Source organism: Pristiophorus japonicus, chromosome 14 (assembly GCF_044704955.1).
Source record: "Pristiophorus japonicus isolate sPriJap1 chromosome 14, sPriJap1.hap1, whole genome shotgun sequence".
Lineage (NCBI taxonomy): Eukaryota > Metazoa > Chordata > Chondrichthyes > Pristiophoridae > Pristiophorus > Pristiophorus japonicus.
The window spans coordinates 833,477-854,942 of NC_091990.1; the positions used below are offsets into that span (position 1 = coordinate 833,477).

At 46.1% G+C, this 21,466-nt stretch overlaps 1 protein-coding gene across 2 annotated transcripts in view; it reads right to left on the reverse strand.

The window, feature by feature from the left end:
- Positions 1-21,466, reverse strand: part of LOC139279670 (digestive cysteine proteinase 2-like) — a 63,824-nt gene that overhangs the window by 33,686 nt on the left and 8,672 nt on the right. For both annotated transcript variants that reach the window (XM_070898774.1, XM_070898773.1), the window contains exons 5-7: positions 16,604-16,844; positions 14,630-14,828; positions 8,222-8,415 (exon numbers count right to left, since the gene is read on the reverse strand). In XM_070898774.1, coding sequence (XP_070754875.1) covers positions 8,222-8,415; positions 14,630-14,828; positions 16,604-16,844 — 634 coding nt within the window. The remainder of the gene's footprint in view (positions 1-8,221; positions 8,416-14,629; positions 14,829-16,603; positions 16,845-21,466) is intronic.

Genomic DNA, 21,466 nt, shown 5'->3' on the forward strand with positions numbered 1-21,466 from the left:
AGTAAGAAGCTGTCCAGATCTGTACTGTTATCACTGTGGCAAGTCTGGACACATCGCTCGGAACTGCAAGGCAGAGAGCTATGGGGTGTGTCACAAAGGCCCCACCCGCTGTGAGTGTGAGGCAGAGGGAAGCTCCTTGAGTGACGAGGAGATGGGAGAAGGAGCAGGAGGTGTGAGTGGAGTGGCCGGAGGAGTGGAGCAGGCGGAGGACACAGTCGCCGAACGGAATGAGGAAAAAGTGCAAGAAGAGGCAGAAAATTGTGGAGCAGAGAACAGGATGGAGATGGTGGAAAACACACCAAGTATGGTGGAAAAGGATGAAGACAGCAGAGGTCAGCACGGGTCAGGGACAGAGTCGAGTCATAATATGTCTCGCCTTCAGGTGTCTGTGGGGGGAGCAGAGGTGGGTCGGGGTAAGTGTAAGAGAGAGAGACGGGGAGTTGTACATCTTGGGGAGTAGGAGGGGGAAGACCAGGAGAGGGTGCAAGAGGCAGGAGCCTTAAAGGGGCAGCAGGATGGGAGTGGGGAGACAATGACACCAAAAGTGGGCAAGATGGGTGGAGACACACCATTGTCCCAGCGAGAGAAGAAACGGGGAGCAAGGGTCAGCGGTGGAGGTGAGGCCGAAGGGAGTGGCACTGTTGGAGAAACCAGGTTAGCAGGAGGACTCTCTCAGGGAGATTCTGTATCTGACTGGGGACAGGGACGGGAGATTACAGAAGAGCTCGAGAGTGAGGAGTCAGAGGGGGATGGAGACATGGAATTGGGGGGTGGGGGGTATCATGGGGAAAGGGAAAGGTTAGTGAGGGGCAGTAGGAGGGAGAGGGGGCAGCTCCTCGGCCTAAATTTAATGTAAGGAAGAGGCTGAAACTGCCGGGAAGGTTCAAACAGGAAGTGAAAAAGAGCCGGAGGCTGCAGGAGAAAGCAACAGCTGCCCAACAGGTTGTGAAGGAGCCTGAGAGGAGGGAAGGGTCAGAGGTTAAATGATGGGGGGATTATCAGGGACACTTCCTTTATTAGGAGCAATGATTACATTGGTCTCGATCAATGTGAACGGACTGAGGGGGGAGAAGAAATTGCCGCAGCAGTTAGTGTCTTACAGACACGGGCCTGTTGTGTCTGCAAGAAACCTTTTGCGATGAGGAGATCCTAGAAAGGGTTCGGAAGATTCAGAAGGGAGATGTGTTTTCAAGTTGCGCAAATAATAACCGTGGAGGGGTGCATTTTAGTGAGTTCATCCATAAAAGAGAACGTTGCATTGGTGGACAAGGACACTGAGGGGAGATTTTTACAGCTACAGGTACAAATGGATGAATTGAATTGTGATCTCTTTAATATCTATGCAATCTTAATTGGGAACCGAAGGTTATGAAAATTAAAAAGATTTTGTGAAGATGGGAAAGAAGATGATTGAAAGTACAAGGAAGACCAACAGTGGTGGCAGCTCTCCTGTTGTCGACACCATGGTACATACTGATGGTGGGGGACATTCCTGAGTGGGTGGAAACGTCTATCCGAGAGGCTTGTGTAAAGTTGTTAGGGGAAGGGAACCCAGCCTTGGTTACAAATACCTTCATGGGACAGAGAAATCAGGGAGGACTCAATTTCCCAGATATTGATTTGAAGAAAAAATCCTTTAGAATTAAATGGGTGAAGAGATTTCTTCAGAAGACAAATACAAGTTTTTGGAAGAGTTGTTTCCAGCATTTTTTTTAATTAAGTAGGATAGGAGAACAAGGAATATTTTATATGGAATACAACAATATGTTTTTGAAATCGATTAAACCTCTCCCGAGGTTTTATAAGGGGGTTGTAGACACTTGGGCCCAGTTTTTAAAAAGTGTGCAGTTTATGCCCAAAGGTGCTGAGAGATTTTTAGAACAGCCCTTATGTTTGAACAGGTGGATCAACATTGAAGGAGAGGTGTTATTTAATCAGGCTTTTATAAAAGCTGGTATTAAATTTGTGAAAGATGTATTATATGAGGTAATTCCAGGTTGGTTGCCGGAAGCAGTAGTGAGGGACATGTTTGGGAGGAGGATCAGGAGATAGAGGAAAATGCAATTAAGATCATGCCTGAGAAGATTGTGAGGGCAATGCCACAGGCTTGGATGGAAGAAATAAATTTGCAAATCTCCAAAGGAGATATTAAGCGTCCCACTTTTCCAAGCTTTCTGTTGGAGAAAGGGGAAGAGTTGGTCCAAGTTGACAACTGTAATTCTCGAGATTTCTACGGGATATTTAGAGAATGGAGGTTTAACCTGCTTGTCAGGAGTTTTGGCAGAACACATACCCACAGCTGGACTGCAACAGGATTTGGAATGGAATATGGGCCAATTTTAAATGTCCAGAGTGGATTGAACTGGATTTCAAATTGGCTCATAACCAGATTTTTACCACGATGGTCTTATGTAAGATTGGGCGAGTAGAGGGGGCAACTTGCCCAGTGTGTGGGACGCGGGATGAGACTCTGTCCCATTTGTTGGTGTTATGTCCACAGTGAAAGGATTTTAATTACTATGTTCGACAGTGTGTGAGGTTTTCTTGCTGGATGAAGACCAAAGAGCAGGAATGGGAATCCCGTGGGATTGTAGGAGAGTCTGCCCGAGTCTAGTGCAGCGGCAATTAATATAATGTTCAGTTTGGCGAGATTTGTGATTGTGCAAAGAAGGAATGTTCTGTTTTTTAAGGGGAGGAGAATAAACCTACAAGAGTATTTTAAATATAAACTAAAAGATCATTATAAGGCTCTGTGGATGTTTTATTCAGAAAAGAATTTAAAGATAGTATTTTATGATCAATTTGTAAAGTACAATTGATTATTATTTTACAGGAGACAAATTAAACTTCAGGTTTTGATGTTAATATGTGTTGGAGGAACGGCTGTGCAGAGGGACAGAATTAATTTGTCTGATACAATGGAATGATCACAATGTTGTTAATGTTCAATAAATATTAATGAAAAAAAAGTAGGTAACACCCTGGCCTCTGAGTCAGAAGGTTGTGGGTTCAAGTCCCACTCCAGGGACTTGAGCACAAAAATCTAGGCTGACACTCCCAGTGCAGTGCTGAGGGAGTGCTGCACTGTCGGAGGGGCTGTCTTTCGGATGAGACGTTAAACCGAGGCCCCATCTGCTCTCTCAGGTGGACGTAAAATATCCCATGGCACTATTTCGAAGAAGAGCAAGTGTTCTGGTCAATATTTATCCCTCAATCAACATAACGAAAACAGATTATCTGGTCATTATCACATTGCTGTTTGTGGGAGCTTGCTGTGCGCAAATTGGCTGCCACATTCTACACTTGTGGCTACACCTCAAAAGTACTTCATTGGCTGTGAAGCGCTTTGAGACGTACAATGGTCATGGAAGACGCTATATAAATGCAAGTCTTTCCTTCCTTTATTGGATGGTAAAAGCTAAGTTTTAGGTTACAGTATTGGAACTGGAAGTTGTAATCGACGAGCACCTGACAGAGAGACTGTTGCTATGGTTTCATGTTAAAGAAAGGAGTTGCTGCTTAACAGTCACTTTTAATACAGATATAAGTTGAAAATAGAAGGTCCAGTTAAATAATAATTGTGCGTACAAAGGAGAGGCTTAATTCATTTATATTTCCTGCTGCCCCCTCAGTGCGTTATTCCGACTGTACATTACCATTTCTTCCTCTAAATAATAAAAATGTGGATAGCTTCAGATGAGGAAAGACGGGAGGAGGCTTGAGAGGATGTATAAATGGCGGCCTGGACTGGTTGGGCTGAATGGCCTGTTTCTGTGCGAATATCCTGTGTAATCCGATGTAAATGGTCAACATGCACGGGAATCACAGTAGTACAGGTATGACGTCCGAAATCCGGAAACTTCGGGACCGAGGCCATTCCGGATTCCGGGTATTTACGGATTTCAGAACGTCTTTGCCTGGGCCGAGGTTGTTAGTGTAGGGAAGGGAGGTCGGGCCGAGGTCAGGGGGCTGAGAGGAGGTCGAGGAGGAGGTCGGGCCGAGGTAGGGGGGAGGTCGGGCCGAGGGTAGGGGTCGGCGGGAGGTCAGGCCGAGGTTGGGGGGAGGTCGGGCCGAGGTCAGGGGGCTAGGGGGAGGTCGGGCCGAGGTCGGGGGGGCCAAGGCCGGGCGAGGTCAGGCTGAGCGTGGGGGTCAAGGGGTGGTCAGGTCAGGGCCGAGGGCCAGGAGGAGGTCGGGCCGAGGGTGGGGGTCTGAGGCGGGGGGCGAGGTCAGGCTGGTGGGGAGGTCGGACTGAGGGTGGGGAACCGAGGCGGGAGAGTCTGGAATTCGGGACATTTTCCGGTTTCCGGATGAACTGGCCACAGATCGGACCGGTGTCCGGATTCCGGAACATAGAAACATAGAAACATAGAAAATAGGTGCAGGAGTAGGCCATTCGGCCCTTCTAGCCTGCACCGCCATTCAATGAGTTCATGGCTGAACATTCAACTTCAGTACCCCATTCCTGCTTTCTCGCCATACCCCTTGATCCCCCTAGCAGTAAGGACCTCATCTAACTCCTTTTTGAATATATTTAGTGAATTGGCCTCAACAACTTTCTGTGGTAGAGAATTCCACAGGTTCACCACTCTCTGGGTGAAGAAGTTCCTCCGCATCTCGGTCCTAAATGGCTTACCCCTTATCCTTAGACTGTGACCCCTGGTTCTGGACTTCCCCAACATTGGGAACATTCTTCCTGCATCTAACCTGTCTAACCCCGTCAGAATTTTATATGTTTCTATGAGGTCCCCTCTCATTCTTCTGAACTCCAGTGAATACAAGCCCAGTTGATCCAGTCTTTCTTGATAGGTCAGTCCCGCCATCCCGGGAATCAGTCTGGTGAACCTTCGCTGCACTCCCTCAATAGCAAGAATGTCCTTCCTCAGGTTAGGAGACCAAAACTGTACACAATACTCCAGGTGTGGCCTCACCAATGCCCTGTACAACTGTAGCAACACCTCCCTGCCCCTGTACTCAAATCCCCTTGCTATGAAGGCCAACATGCCATTTTCTTTCTTAACCGCCTGCTGCACCTGCATGCCAACCTTCAATGACTGATGTACCATGACACCCAGGTCTCTTTGCACCTCCCCTTTTCCTAATCTGTCACCATTCAGATAATAGTCTGTCTCTCTGTTTTTACCACCAAAGTGGATAACCTCACATTTATCCACATTATACTTCATCTGCCATGCATTTGCCCACTCACCTAACCTATCCAAGTCGCTCTGCAGCCTCACAGCATCCTCCTCGCAGCTCACACTGCCACCCAACTTAGTGTCATCCGCAAATTTGGAGATACTACATTTAATCCCCTCATCTAAATCATTAATGTACAGTGTAAACAGCTGGGGCCCCAGCACAGAACCTTGCGGTACCCCACTAGTCACTGCCTGCCATTCTGAAAAGTACCCATTTACTCCTACTCTTTGCTTCCTGTCTGACAACCAGTTCTCAATCCATGTCAGTACACTACCCCCAATCCCATGTGCTCTAACTTTGCACATCAATCTCTTGTGTGGGACCTTGTCGAACGCCTTCTGAAAGTCCAAATATACCACATCAACTGGTTCTCCCTTATCCACTCTACTGGAAACATCCTCAAAAAATTCCAGAAGATTTGTCAAGCATGATTTCCCTTTCACAAATCCATGCTGACTTGGACCTATCATGTCACCTCTTTCCAAATGCACTGCTATGACATCCTTAATAATTGATTCCATCATTTTACCCACTACCGATGTCAGGCTGACCGGTCTATAATTCCCTGTTTTCTCTCTCCCTCCTTTTTTAAAAAGTGGGGTTACATTGGCTACCCTCCACTCCATAGGAACTGATCCAGAGTCAATGGAATGTTGGAAAATGACTGTCAACGCATCCACTATTTCCAAGGCCACCTCCTTAAGTACTCTGGGATGCAGTCCATCAGGCCCTGGGGATTTATCGGCCTTCAATCCCATCAATTTCCCCAACACAATTTCCCGGCTAATAAGGATTTCCCTCAGTTCCTCCTCCTTACTAGACCCCCCGACCCCTTTTATAACCGGAAGGTTGTTCGTGTCCTCCTTCGTGAATACCGAACCAAAGTACTTGTTCAATTGGTCCGCCATTTCTTTGTTCCCCGTTATGACTTCCCCTGATTCTGACTGCAGGGGACCTACGTTTGTCTTTACTAACCTTTTTCTCTTTACATATCTATAGAAACTTTTGCAATCCGTCTTAATGTTCCCTGCAAGCTTCTTCTCATACTCCATTTTCCCTGCCCTAATCAAACCCTTTGTCCTCCTCTGCTGAGTTCTAAATTTCTCCCAGTCCCCAGGTTCGCTGCTATTTCTGGCCAATTTGTATGCCACTTCCTTGGCTTTAATACTATCCCTGATTTCCCTTGATAGCCACGGTTGAGCCACCTTCCCTTTTTTATTTCTATGCCAGACAGGAATGTACAATTGTTGTAGTTCATCCATGCGGTCTCTAAATGTCTGCCATTGCCCATCCACAGTCAACCCCTTAAGTATCATTCGCCAATCCATCTCAGCCAATTCACGCCTCATACCTTCAAAGTTAGCCTTCTTTAAGTTCTGGACCATGGTCTCTGAATTAACTGTTTCATTCTCCATCCTAATGCAGAATTCCACCATATTATGGTCACTCTTCCCCAAGTGGCCTCGCACAACGAGATTGCTAATTAATCCTTTCTCATTACATAACACCCAGTCTAAGATGGCCTCCCCCCTAGTTGGTTCCTCGACATATTGGTCTAAAAAACCATCCCTTATGCACTCCAGAAAATCCTCCTCCACCGTATTGCTTCCAGTTTGGTTAGCCCAATCTATGTGCATATTAAAGTCACCCATTATAACTGCTGCACCTTTATTGCACGCACCCCTAATTTCCTGTTTGATGCCCTCCCCAACATCACTACTACTGTTTGGAGGTCTGTACACAACTCCCACTAACGTTTTTTGCCCTTTGGTGTTCTGCAGCTCTACCCATATAGATTCCACATCATCCAAGCTAATGTCCTTCCTAACTATTGCCTTAATCTCCTCCTTAACCAGCAATGCTACCCCACCTCCTTTTCCTTTTATTCTATCCTTCCTGAATGTTGAATACCCCTGGATGTTGAGTTCCCAGCCCTGCTCATCCTGGAGCCACGTCTCCGTAATCCCAATCACATCATATTTGTTAACATCTATTTGCACAGTTAATTCATCCACCTTATTGCGGATACTCCTTGCATTAAGACACAAAGCCTTTAGGCTTGTTTTTTTAACACCCTCTGTCCTTTTAGAATTTTGCTGTACAATGGCCCTTTTTGTTCTTTGCCTTGGGTTTCTCTGCCCTCCACTTTTCCTCATCTCCTTTCTGTCTTTTGTTTTTGCCTCCTTTTTGTTTCCCTCTATCTCCCTGCATTGGTTCCCATCCCCCTGCCATATTAGTTTAACTCCTCCCCAACAGCACTAGCAAACATTCCAGATTTTGAAAGTTGCACCTGTATAACTGGTAGGAAACGGAAGTATAATCAGTCATTTTGTACAATTAACTTTAAATACAGGCTGGACAAAACTCCTCAAGGGGAAATGCTCTGTACATTACAGTTATCCCACAGTCATGTACCTGTTGTATTGCTTCCCGATTTTAAAATACTCATCCTTGTTTTCAAATCCCTCCATGGCCCTCGCCCCTCCCTATCTCTGTAATCTCCTCCAGCCCCACAACCCCCCGAGATGTCTGCACTCCTCTAATTTTGCCCTCTTGATCATCCCTGATTATAATCGCTCCACCATCGGTGGCCGTGCCTTCTGTTGCCTGGGCCCCAAGCTCTGGAACTCCCTCCCTAAACCTCTCCGTCTCTCTACCTCTTTTTCCTGCTTTAAGATGCTCCTTAAAACTGACCTCTTTGACCAAGCTTTTGGTCACCTGTCCCAATATCTCTTTATGTGGCTCGGTGACAAACTCTGTTTGATAATCACCCCTGTGAAGCACCCTGGGGCGTTGTTGTTACTGTGATATTACCCTTGGGCTAAGTGGAAAGCATTGATCTTTTGCCTCAAGGTGTACAAAAAAGCTACTATATCGAGTTGTTTTGATTGTGTGGGGGGGCAGGGGGGAGGGGAGAGGAGAGGTAACACAAACCGGAGAGTTCCAGTAAAGCATCTCCCTATGTTGTACATTCCACAACCTCATTCATAACTTTTCCCTCGCCCCAAACAAAATGACATACCGTATAAGCGCCAGTCCATTCTGGGAGGCACAACCACTGCCATGTAACGCTCTGCAGGGAAAGGCTGACCATTGCTTGCCAGGGTTCGCTTCAGCCTGCCTCTCATCGCTGCTGTCTCGTCCACTGTGCGGTCAGCAAGATGGTTAACTTCCATTTTGTAGGTCAGGTCTGCCCGATTCATTGAATGGATGTATCTTAAAATAAAAAAGAAATATAGTTGTTGCCTTGTGGCTTCGACTGCTACACGATCAGGTGAAGTGATTGGAGTAGGAATTGAAATGTAAAAATGAAAGTTACGGACTTAACCTGCAGATGGTTTTATTAATGGTTCCACAGATTGAAACAAGGACATCAACAGTTCAATTGCATTTGTGCCACTGTTGTAAACTCAAATTAAGTCAACAGTAACTACTCAAAATTTCAGTTGTTAGTTTAAGAGATCCATTAAGTTTTCAGCCCAATTCGTTTCAAAATTCTCATTCTTATTTTCAAATCCCTCCATGCCCTCGCCCCTCCACATCTCTGTAATCTCCTCCAGCCCCACAACCCCCCAAGATGTCTGCACTCCTCTAATTCTGCCATCCTGACCATCCCTGATTATAATCGCTCCACCATCGGTGGCCGTGCCTTCTGTTGCCTGGGCCCCAAGCTCTGGAACTCCCTCTCTAAACCTCTCCACCTCTCTACCTCTCTTTCCTCCTTCAAGACGCTCCTTAAAACCTCCCTCTTGCGCTAACTTCTACTTATGTGGCTCCATGCCACATTTTTAGCGCAGAATACTCCTGTGAAGCACCTTGGAACGTGTCACTACATTACAGGCGCTATATAAACACAAGTTGTTGTTATATCCTTCTCAGGTGGGAAGGATGCATTTACGATGCTACATTGTGAAACATATGTGTATGTTAAGGTGTATTACATCGTTGACTCAGGCTAAACACCTAGGTGGGACACTATAGAAGGACCTATTAAACTCTGTCATCACTCTGCCTCGACATGTCAGCTTACTCAACGTTAGCACTTTTGCCTTTTTTTTACTATTTCCTGGGATGTGGGTGTTGCTGGCAGGCCAGTATTTATTGCCCATCCCATAAGTCAGTAGGTCATGGGTTCAGGCATCACGGTGGACCAATGTTCCCCCTTATTTATTGGGTGGGGGTGCACGATCCCTTTAAGTGGCTGTACGGCCCAATGAAATCTTCATGCATGCGCGTTTTCTCCCATAGAGACGCTGTGAATGGCCTGCCTGGACTCCAGGCTGTTGCATGACCGCTTGGCTCTGCGGCTTAACAAGATCGTTGCTGTGGCCTTGAGCTGACACCTCAGTGGAGTATTGGGCGAATGCTGTCGGGCTGCAAGTGCCGATTTTCAAGTATGAGTTGTGAAATCGAAGCTCCTTCTTCCTGCTGAGATGGCCTTTAAAAGATCCCATGGCACTATTTAAAGAAAAGCACACAAGTTTTTCTGGCCAAGGTTTCTCCCACAGCTACCACGACCAGAAACAAGTGATCTGGTCATTCATTTATTGATTGTTGGCGAGCTCCATCGGAGCAGGCCGGGGAGCGGGGGGAGCAGTGTGGCGGTGTACCACTCCAGGGAGCAGTGCGCGCTGGAGCAGGAGAGCAACAGCAGTGAAAAGGGACATCACCAAGGTCCAGGTCGGTGATTGGAGCGTGGGCAGGTACAGAGGAATGGTGAGGTCAGGGCGAAGGAGCGGCGAGAGATTGTAGAGGGATGTGATCGGGGCCCAGAAGAACCGAGGGCCCAGGGGCAGCACGGCCCAGCCCACACTGCGATATGTGTGCATTAGGCCCGTGCAACAGAGCTGGTCTCCAGTCGTCCTGGTTAACCCTTGCCACTGGACCAAGATCTCGCTCTGTCAAGCCCGTGTGGTGGCTGGTGTGCAACGGCCACCTCACGTTAAACAATCCACCCACAGGCATCTTCCACCCTTCAGGATGTAGTTCAGGATCTGGAATATTAGGTCCTTCATTGAAACACCTGTGAACTTTTTGACGTGGAAGCAAGTCATCCTCGACTCGAGGGACTGCCTCTGATGATGATGATGTTGGGGAGACCTGACTGTGTGCAACATTAACTCTGTGAGTGCCTGCGTAACAATTGTGACTGCACTTCAACAGTAACCTATTCAGCTGTGGCTCAGTGGGTAGCACCTGTGCCTCTGAGTCAGAAGGTTGACTCAGAGACTTGAGCACAAGAATCTAGGCTGGCACTCCCAGTGCAGTGCTGAGGGAGTGCTGCATTGTCGGAGATACCGTCTTTCGGATGAGAAGTTAAACCACTCAGGTGGACGTAAAAGATCCCACGGCACTATTGCAACGAAGAGCAGCGGAGTTATCCCCGGTGTCATGGAGCCAATATTCATCCCTCAATCAACATAACAAAACCCAGATTATCTGGTCATTATCACATTGCTGTTTGTGGGAGCTTGCTGTTCACAAATTGGCTGCCGCGTTTCCCACATTACAACAGTGACTACACTCCAAAATAAAGTACTTCATTGGCTGTAAAGCGCTTTGAGATATCTGGTGGTTGTGAAAGGTGCTATAGAAATGCAAGTCTTTCTTTTTATTGGTTGTAAAATGCTGTAGGATGTCATAAGAAGCTACATAAATGCAAGTCCTTTCTTTAACCCTGTGTTATGTTGGATCTCTGTTGGGGTAGATTAATAAATTGCTGCTCAGGGGAGATGCAGATCTTTGGATTATTTATTAATAGTTGATCAACCCTGAGGAATACAATATTTCTTCTTCAGAGCTGAGCTCAGAGATGAAATCAATAGGATCCTAGAATACTCATCATCATCGGCAATCCCTCAAATCGAGGGTGATTTGCTTCCACGCCAAAAAGGGATGTGTTCACAGGAGTTTCAATGATATTCCGGATCCCGAACTACAGGTTGAAGGGTGGAAGATGCCTGTGCGTGGATTGTTTTAACGTGGGGTGGCCATTGCACACCAGCCACCACACGGGCTTGACAGAGCTAGGTCTTAGTCCAGTGGCAAGGGTTGACATAGAAACATAGAAACATAGAAAATAGGTGCAGGAGTAGGCCATTCGGCCCTTCGAGCCTGCACCGCCATTCAATAAGATCATGGCTGATCATTCCCTCAGTACCCCTTTCCTGCTTTCTCTCCATACCCCTTGATCCCTTTAGCCGTAAGGGTCATATCTAACTTCTCTTGAATATATCCAATGAACTGGCATCAACAACTCTCTGCGGCAGGGAATTCCACAGGTTAACAACTCTCTGAGTGAAGAAGTTTCTCCTCATCTCAGTCCTAAATGGCCAACCCCTTATCCTAAGACTATGTCCCCTGGTTCTGGACTCCCCCAACATCGGGAACATTCTTCCGCATCTAACCTGTCCAGTCCCGTCAGAATCTTATATGTTTCTATGAGATCCCCTCTCATCCTTCTAAACTCCAGTGAATAAAGACCCAGTTGATCCAGTGTCTCCTCCTATGACAGTCCAGCCATCCCTGGAATCAGTCTGGTGAACCTTCGTTGCACTCCCTCAATAGCAAGAACGTACTTCCTCAGATTAGGAGACCAAAACTGAACACAATATTCCAGGTGAGGCCTCACCAAGGCCCTGTACAACTGCAGTAAGACCTCCCTGCTCCTATAGTCAAATCCCCTAGCTATGAAGGCCAACATGCCATTTGCCTTCTTCACCGTCTGCTGTACCTGCATGCCCACTTTCAGTGACTGCTGAACCATGACACCCAGGTCTCATTGTACCTCCCGTTTTCCTAAACTGCCGCCATTCAGATAATATTCTGCCTTCGTGTTTTTGCCCCCAAAATGGATAACCTCACATTTATCTACATTATACTGCATCTGCCATCCATTTGCCCACTCACCTAACCTGTCCCAGTCACCCTGCAGCCTCTTAGTGTCCTCCTCACAGCTCACACCGCCACCCAGTTTAGTGTCATCCGCAAACTTGGAGATATTACACTCAATTCCTTCATCTAAATCGTTAATGTATATTGTAAAGAGCTGGGGTCCCAGCACTGAGCCCTACGGCACCCCACTAGTCACTGCCTGCCATTCTGAAAAGAACCCGTTTATCCCGACTCTCTGCTTCCTGTCTGCCAACCAGTTCTCTATTCACGTCAGTACATTACCCCCAATACCATGCGCTTTGATTTTGCACACCAATCCCTTGTGTGAGACCTTGTCAAAAGCCTTTTGAAAGTCCAAATACACCACATCCACTGGTTCTCCCTTGTCCACTCTACTAGTTACAGCCTCAAAAAATTCCAGAAGATTCGTCAAGCATAAATCCATGCTGACTTGATCCGATCCTGTCACTGCTTTCCAAATGCGCTGCTATTTCATCCTTAATGATTGATTCCAACATTTTCCGCACTACTGATGTCAGGCGAACCGGTCTATAATTACCTGTTTTCTCTCTCCCTCCTTTTTTTAAAAAGTGGTAAATTAGCCAACCTCCAGTCCATAGGAACTGATCCAGAGTCGATTGACTATTGGAAAATGATCACCAATGCATACTATTTCTATGGCCACTTCCTTAAGTACTCTGGGATGCAGACTATCAGGCCCCGGGGATTTATTGGCCTTCAATCCCATCAATTTCCCGAACACAATTTCCCGCCAAATAAGGATATCCTTCAGTTCCTCCTTCTCACTAGACCTACTGTCCCCGAGTACTATCGGAAAGTTATTTGTGAAGACAGAACCAAAGTATTTGTTCAATTGGTCTGCCATTTCTTTATTCCCCATTATAAATTCACCTGAATCCGACTGCAAGGGACCTACGTTTGTCTTCACTAATCTTTTTCTCTTCACATATTTATAGAAGCTTTTGGCAGTCAGTTTTTATGTTCCCTGCAAGCTTCCTCTTGTACTCAATTTTCCCCCTCTTAATTAAACCCTTAGTCTTCCTCTGTTGAATTCTAAATTTCTCTCAGTCCTCAGGTTTGTTGCATTTTCTAGCTAAATTATATGCCTCCTCCTTGGCTTTAACACTATCCTTAATTTTCCTTGTTAGCCACGGTTGAGCCACCTTCCCCATTTTATTTTTACTCCAGACAGGGATGTATAATTGCTGAAGTTCATCCCTGTGATCTTTAAATGTTTGCCATTGCTTATCCACCATCAACCCTTTAAGCATCCTTTGCCAGTCTATTCTAGCCAATTCACACCTCATACCGTCGAAGTTACCTTTCCTTAAGTTTAGGACCCTAGTTTCTGAATTAACTGTGTCACTCTCCACCTTAATAAAGAATTCTACCATATTATGGTCACTCTTCCCAAGGGGCCTCACACAACAAGATTGCTAATTAGTCCCTTCTCATTACACATCACCTAGTCTAGGATGGCCAGCTCTCTAGTTGGTTCCTCGACATATTGGTCTAGAAACCCATCCCTAATACACTCCAGGAAGTCCTCCTCCTCCACCGCATTGCTACCAGTTTGGTTAGCCCAATCAATATGTAGATTAAAGTCGCCCATGATAACTGCTGCATCTTTATTGCACACATCCCTTATTTCTTGTTTGATGCTGTTCCCAGAATGACTGGAGACCTGCTCCATCACTACTAAGGCTTGTGTATATGTCATGCCTTTTATGCTTTAAGCACCACAAAGGATGTTTACACAATGGATTATTGTTTCATGTGCAGTGATGTTTAATGTCTAGTGTCAGTTGTGGCTCAGTGGGCAGCACCCTTGTCTCTGAGTCAGCAGGTTGTGGGTTCAAGTACCAATCCAGGCTGACACTCCCAATGCAGTGCTGAGGGAGTGCTGCACTGTTGGAGGTGCCGTCTTTCGGATGAGACGTTAAACCAAGGCCCCGTCTGCTCTCTCAAGGTGGATGTAAAAGATCCCACGGCGCTATTTCGAAGAAGAGCAGGGGAGTTATCCCCGGTGTCCTGGGGCCAATATTTATCCCTCAATCAACATCACTAAAACAGATTATCTGGTCATTATCACATTGCTGTGTGTGGGAGCTTGCTGTGCGCAAATTGGCTGCCGCGTTTCCCACATTACAACAGTGACTACACTCCAAAAGTACTTCATTGGCTGTAAGGCGCTTTGGGATGTTCAGTGGTCGTGAAATGCGCTATATAAATGCAAGTCTTTCCTTTTTTTTGATTGGTTTGATCCATTTTGAAAGTTAATTTAGAATGAGCAAAGCAGGTAGGCTCATTAACGGTGTCAAAACTCCCACTGCTCAATTTTGTTTTCCTGCTAGAACTTCTAAAGCTAGGTTTTTTGATGACTGCAGCAGGATATCAGAACTCAAGAAGGAGCTTAGCCAATATCCAAGAGAAAGAAAGTCACTGGACTGACTGTACTTGGCCCAGCAACACCTTCAAATGTAATGGCATTCGCAGGCACCATGGTCATCTTTACCTCATGTTCTGAGTGAAAGTCTTTCTTCGAAACTCATGTTCCTCATCATCATTGTCATAGTCCCTCTTAAACTTCTTCTTGTAATGCTGGAACAAATGGTGAGCCCTGTCTTCCTTGTCTGTGGTAACTAGATCCTGGATGGGATTGGCCAAAATTCTGTGTTCTACCTCAGGACCAGAGAAACCTTCACAAGACAAACCTGTAATAAACAGATGGGTAGATAAATAAATACCAACACAGGCTTCGAGCATCAGGATGAGTATGGCAAATGCCACATTAGAAAGTCGCGGATATATCCCTGTAAATTTAAATTTTATGGCTGTATAATTGTAGTCTCTTTGAGGGAGAAATTGGCCTCCTTTGTGCCTTCCGTTAACGCCTTCGGGGGGGGGAAGATAGTGGGGCGTTACTGGCTCTGCGACCAGGTGTGGCGAGAGTAACGACTCCCACAAAATTGCCGCGGAGGTTTGCGGCAGCGGTAACCCCGAGTGTCACGATCTCCTTCGCCTGGAGATTGTGACATCACCAGGGACGTGAAATTGTAGGCCCCAATCACGTATGTCAGTGATGGTATTACTTAGTGTCCGAGTTGTCTCTCAGCCAGAAGTGTTTGGTTCTCACACCATATGTCCAAAAGGGGAAACCATTCTCCGTGTCAAAACCAACATGTGACGGACTGGAATTTAGTCAGAAAGTGTCACCACCGGATTACCACCAAAAAACTGCTTATGATTAATTAAATAATCAACAAATGTAAAAAAAATCCACCCAGCGGGAAAAATCGGTGTTCCAGGTGGATTCTCGGCAGAAAACGCGATCCTGGTCAAATTCAGTCATGTTTTAGTAAAATTTAGTCCAAGGATGCGAGTTGGGCCTAGGGAGGGGGGAAAACACACAAAATATTTTTCAAAAAAATAAAACATTCGTAAAACATTCACAGGACCCTTTTCCACTGAATCGCTGCAAAAGAATTTAATAAAAAAAACTTTAACTCACCTTTTTTTGCCGGGTTTCATACCTACCGCCGATCGAAGGGTTGCTCCGGCTGGTTTTTCCCTGGGTGGTTTTTTTCTGCTCACCTACGGGTCACCACTACCACCAAACTCGGGCGGAAGCAGTTTCCCCAGTGTTGCATGCTGGCGGTCTGCTCTCCAGCGGTATTTTGAAACCACCGGTGGAACACTTGAATCCAACTCGCAACGGGTGGTGTAAGAGAAATTTGGCATTAGGGGTACCAGCGGGACAAGGGTCAAAGTGCTGTCCCTGCATAAGGAGATAAAGGCTTTTCTTCTCACGCCTTGTATCTCTTCTCACGCCTTGTATCTCTTCTCACGCCTTGTACATTCCAGCTCCAAGGCTCCAGAAGGTACTGTTATGGGTTGGGATACCAGATAGTATTCCAACATGGAATGTCAATAGGAGAGCACCTAAACAGACCGCTGATAAGGCGGTGAGAAGAGACCAGAGAGAGACTTCATGGCACCAAAGGAAATGTATAACAAATCCCAACGTAATGATACCATTCTGGGAACGGTCTAAGATGGTCACGAGATCATGGCCTGTCAGTCAGAGCTCATGACCTGTCAATCCGGAGTAGTACTGATAAGGTAGTCCAATTAGAGATCTAGGGAGGTCTTGTCCGGGAACAGAGGGGTTTTTGAAATGTATAAAAGTTGTATGATTGTGCTGTTCGGGGAGCGTCCCCACTCACAGGCGGCTGTGATGTGGGTTGTTCCCGGACGTTCGTAATAAAGATCGTTATACTTTGCCATCCGTCTCTGTCTGCTAACTTGGAGAATTGCTACGTGGGCTGGGGCGAGCGTCGACCCTCTATATCAGTGGGCCCGCTCGTGGGAAAAGAAGCCCTCCCTCTCTCCCCTAACAGGTGGTTCCCCACCGAAAGATACGGATACCACCGAGAAACCCAGCCAGAATGCTTCATGATCACCTGTAACAGTCCGTCAAGAAATGTACCTTCAGGAAGTTTGTAGATATTTGGGTCCACATCCTGGTGCACAGCCCCGTAATCTACTTCGTACTTGTCATAATGTGTGCCAAGCAACGTGTTATAACCCATCATTTGATAGTGGACAGGAGCGGGACCGTTTGCAGAATTAGCGATCCAAATGGTATAGGTGTTCTTCTTTTTACCCCCATAAATAATATTCTGCCATACGGTGCAATGTTGCTCATTATATTCCTCTTCCTTTATGAACTATAAAGAATTGACATTAAAATAGATTATCACACCAGAAATGCTTATGTCTGTAACTTTCAAAGCAGGATAATGAAAGTTAACTTCACACCTTCATAGTATAAAACAAGAAGCCATGGAATCCTACCCGCTGGGGAGTTCTCCCCAGTGTCCTGGCCAATATTTATCCCTCAATGGACACCAATAAAACAGATTATCTGGTCATATATCACGTTGCTGTGTGTGGGAACTTGCTGTGCGCAAATTGGCTGCCTCATTTCCTACATTACAACAGTGACTACACTTCAAAAAGTACTTTGTTGGCTGTAAAGCACTTTGAGACATCCGGTGGTCGTTAAAGGCGCTATAGAAATGCAAGTCTGTCTGTTAGTTTGGAGTCTGAAACATCTGTGCTCCCTCGTTAAATGCTATCGCTTATTTGAGATTTTTCACCAGAGGCTAAAGACAAGCTGGCCACACGGAAGAAAATAGTATTTACTGCCCAACTGGTTAGCCGTGATTGTTGGCAATCCAGAGACAATTGTTTCACCTATACTACTTTCAGCTGCGTTAAAATTAATCTGTCTACACTAGCACCAGGAGAGCTTAGCATGCCGCATATTTAATGTGCCAGTGTGCAGGGGTGGTTGCTGTATCAGTTGCCAACTTCCTCAAAGAACTGGGACTCAGGTGGCAATCCTTTAACTCACAGAGGCACACTGCAGCCCTTTGATCAAAATCATTCATTATTAGCAGCCCCTCAACCACACAGGTCATATGCAGCTATAGAAGTTAAACAATTTTTCCACTCAGGCTAATGGCAAACTTCATGGTCTGGAATTTGCGGTCAGCGGTGAAACGATATGCGTTCAACGCTGACCTCGAAGAGAGCTGCCTACAAAGATCCAGTGATCTCCACGGCGCCAATTTCAGCTCCCCCGATCTTTGTTTGAATCTGGTGCCACACCATGCGAATCTCCAGCCTCCAGCGACAGTGATGTCATCAAGCTGGCTAAGCAGCCAATCACATTGAAGAATTCTCACAGACAGCAAACCAGGAAGTAAAAAGCACAGATTCTAATTTTACTTTTCATAAATATTACAAAGAGCTAAATATAAATTGGGACATACGCATAAGATTGAGGTAGAAGCTGAAATATCTTAAACTTTTACAAAATATAGCATTTCAAAAACCTTGTAATTCTTAATCATATTAATGGAAAAATATGACATTCCACAACTATAAACTTAGTTTTTCAGGGTCAGACGATTGTTCAGCATTCAATACGCCATTAAAAACCCAGTTACACCTCTTTCAACAGGGCTCTACTTTTCCGGGGGTGGGGGTGGGGGGGTTAACAGCGATATTCCAATGTAATAGGGAAAATTTTCATCCTTCAATGCAATCCCGACTATGGGGAGCTCCTGCGGCGGAGCAGGGAATGACTGACCACAACTTCAGGATTTCCACGTTTATCCATGCACGCGCTAAATCCTGCACTTGCTATCAGTTTCAGAGGGCTAACGCTGACAGTTTCGCCGTCATTACTAGGAGTCTGGAACCAGGGGTCACAGTCTCAGGATAAGGGGTCGGCCATTTAGGACTGAGTCGAGGAGGAATTTCTTCACTCAGAGGGTGGTGAATCTTTGGAATTCTCTGCCCCAGAGGGCTCTGGAGGCTCAGTTTCTGAGTATATTCAAGGCTGAGATCGATAGATTTTTGGATAGCAAGGGAATCAAACGATCTGGGGATTGTGCAGGCAGGTGGAGTTGTGGTTGAAGATCATGATCTTATTGAATGGCGGAGTAGGCTCGAGGGGCTGAATGGCCTACTCCAAACTCTTATGTTTTTATTACCCGCCTCGAAATCCGGGCCCATGTGTTGCTAGAGCAGGCAGATTGACACTAGCACAGGTGAAGCGACTAAGGTTCTGCACCACTGAGACTCGAGAGTGAGTTCACTTCTGATGCGTCACTCAGCTAATGTGCAAAACACAGCATGCTGATCAAGGAGACGTGGAGCTTTCACGTGTGCGGCTCCTTACGTTTTGTTTCAAGAGATTTGAGAAGGAACCTAATGTTAAGGAAGCCTCATTATGTGTAAGAGGCTTTCCCTGATCAGTGTGCTCCTCATTCCTGTGGAACCCCAATAATTCAATTGATGCAATAGTCTCCACTTAATACAGGAACCAAGCCATACTGTGGGACAAGATGTAAACCGTGCTCTGATTCTAACTCATACAAGACTTGGCAGTCGAACATAATCGGATGCAGATGCTAGATACCAAAATAGGAAAATATTCCTTTCTCTGGCATTAACATCCTTTACCTGGGAGGAAGTGAATCACAGAATCATAGAACAGTACAGCACAGAAGGAGGCCATTCGGCCCATCGAGTCTGCGCCGACTCTTTCAAAGAGCAACCCAGTAAGTCCTCCTCCCCCGCTCTTTCCCTATATCCCTGAAATCTTTTCTCCTTTGAGCATTTATCCAAGTCCCTTTTGAAGGCTTCTATTGAATCTGTATCCACCGTTCTCTCAGGCAGAGCATTCCAAACCCTAACCACTCGCTGCGTAAAAACCTTTTCCCTCGTGTCGCCTCGGGTTCTTTCACCAAGTGAAAAGAAAAATATATTCATAAAAGTTAGAATCATGAACGATGCACCAATCTGTTACCTGTGATCTCTGGTGAACAAAAGGTCAGAGGTTTGAAGCAGGACTGGAACACGTACCAGAATTACCAAGAAAGAGAAGTTTTCGAGCAAAGGTTACATTATTTATTCAAGAAATTGAATCCTGATGGTTTGGTATAAAGATAAATAAACAGAACTTCAAGCACATAATAGTCTCAAGTGTTCACCCACACACACAATGCTGATCACAAAGCTGCAATAACATGAGTCACGTTATACAGTGTGAAATGTAATACCACACAAGCCACATGGAAAACGGCAGATAAAGGAAATAACAATGGTATTTAAATTCTGTTTTCAGTGTTACAAAGGAAACATTTCAGATGTGCTAACCAGAATAACGATACCATTTCCTGCAGAGAGCTGATGTCGATGAAGTTTATGTAGATAATAACCTCGCTATTATTTTTGGCCGACACTTAGTAACAGGAGTAAGCCATTCACGGCCTTCTGGGTTCGAGAATTCCAGATTTCCATTACCCTTTGTGTGAAAAAGTGCTCCCTGAATTTACTCCTGTCCGGCCTGGCTCGAATTTTAAGATTGTGCCCCTTGTTCTGGATTTCCCCCACCAGAGGAAATAGCTTCTCTGTATCTGCCCTATCGAAGCTTTCATCATTTCAAAGACCTCAATTAAGTCATCCCTCAACCTACTAAACACAAAGGCATACAAGCCATGTTTATTTAACCTATCCTCAGAATGTAACCCTTTAAGCCCCGGTATCACTCTGGTGAATCTGCGCGGTTTCCCCCCCCCTCCGAGGCCTAGATACCCTCCCTGAGGGGTGGGGCTGGACCCAGAACTGAAGGCAGTATTTGTGTACTTCACTGGATGTGGCAGTGAAAGGTGCGACATAAATGCAAGTCTTTCTTTCTTTCAGTGCTCCAGATGAGGTCTGACCAAGGCCCTGTACAGCTGAAGCCTCACTTCCTCACTCTGGTATTCCAACGTTCCATTATCCTTTCTGATTATTTTGTGTACCTGTGCACTAACGTTTAGTGAATTGTGTACATGGACACTTAAATCTCTCTGTTCATTCACAACTTCTAGGGGATGAAATTGATCACCTCACGGCCCACTGCCACCAACATTCCTCTGCAAGACCCTCCCAATGCGGCCTGGAGCGGAGCAAGGGGAGAGTCACCGGGAACTGTCCGCTGACATCAGCGGACGGCCGAGTGGCACAACTGAGCTCCTGCCCCCTCAGCTCCCATACTGATATCGGCGCCAGAACGGGCAGACCGCTGGCTGCAGGCCGGTCTGTCCCCAACGATGAGTATGAAGATCCCGAAAAAAAGGTTAGTGAACATTTTTTTCCCACAGCGACTTACCTGCATGCGGTCCCTGAAGGTCTTCCGGTAGTTTTTGTACTTTTTCCTGATGATTTTTATTTTCAGCTGTTCGACCCTCCATGGGCCCGACTCCATCCTCAGCGGCACTTGGGCGGCAAGCGCCTTTTTCCCGAGAATGGGAGCTCCCGCCCGCTGCCATCCAGATTGGTGGCATATGTCCCTCATTTGCTGCCCACCGGCCTTCGAGGGACCTCAGCGATGAAAACCCCGCCCAACATACCGTCCGGTATCTCGGCAGCCATCGGCAGCACTTTAGGCGGCACTTGATTAAATTCAGCCCCTAGTCACTCAACATTAAGAAAACCTTCCAACACGCCTTTCTTGGATCCAAAGTGGATGACCTCACAACCCTCCACATTGAACTCCATCTGCTTCTAAAACAGGTGCAACGCTCCTTGAAGGTCTAACTTAGGGGCCTAATGCCTGGTGAGGAACCCTTTTAGAAATGAAACTTTGATGAGCAGGACAGGGATGAGAGGGTTGTCCTATGAGGAGAGATTAAGCTGATTGGGCCAATACTCTCTGAAGTTTAGAAGAATGAGAGAAGATCTCATTGAAACATAAGATTCTGAAGGGGATTGACGGGGTAGATGCAGGGAG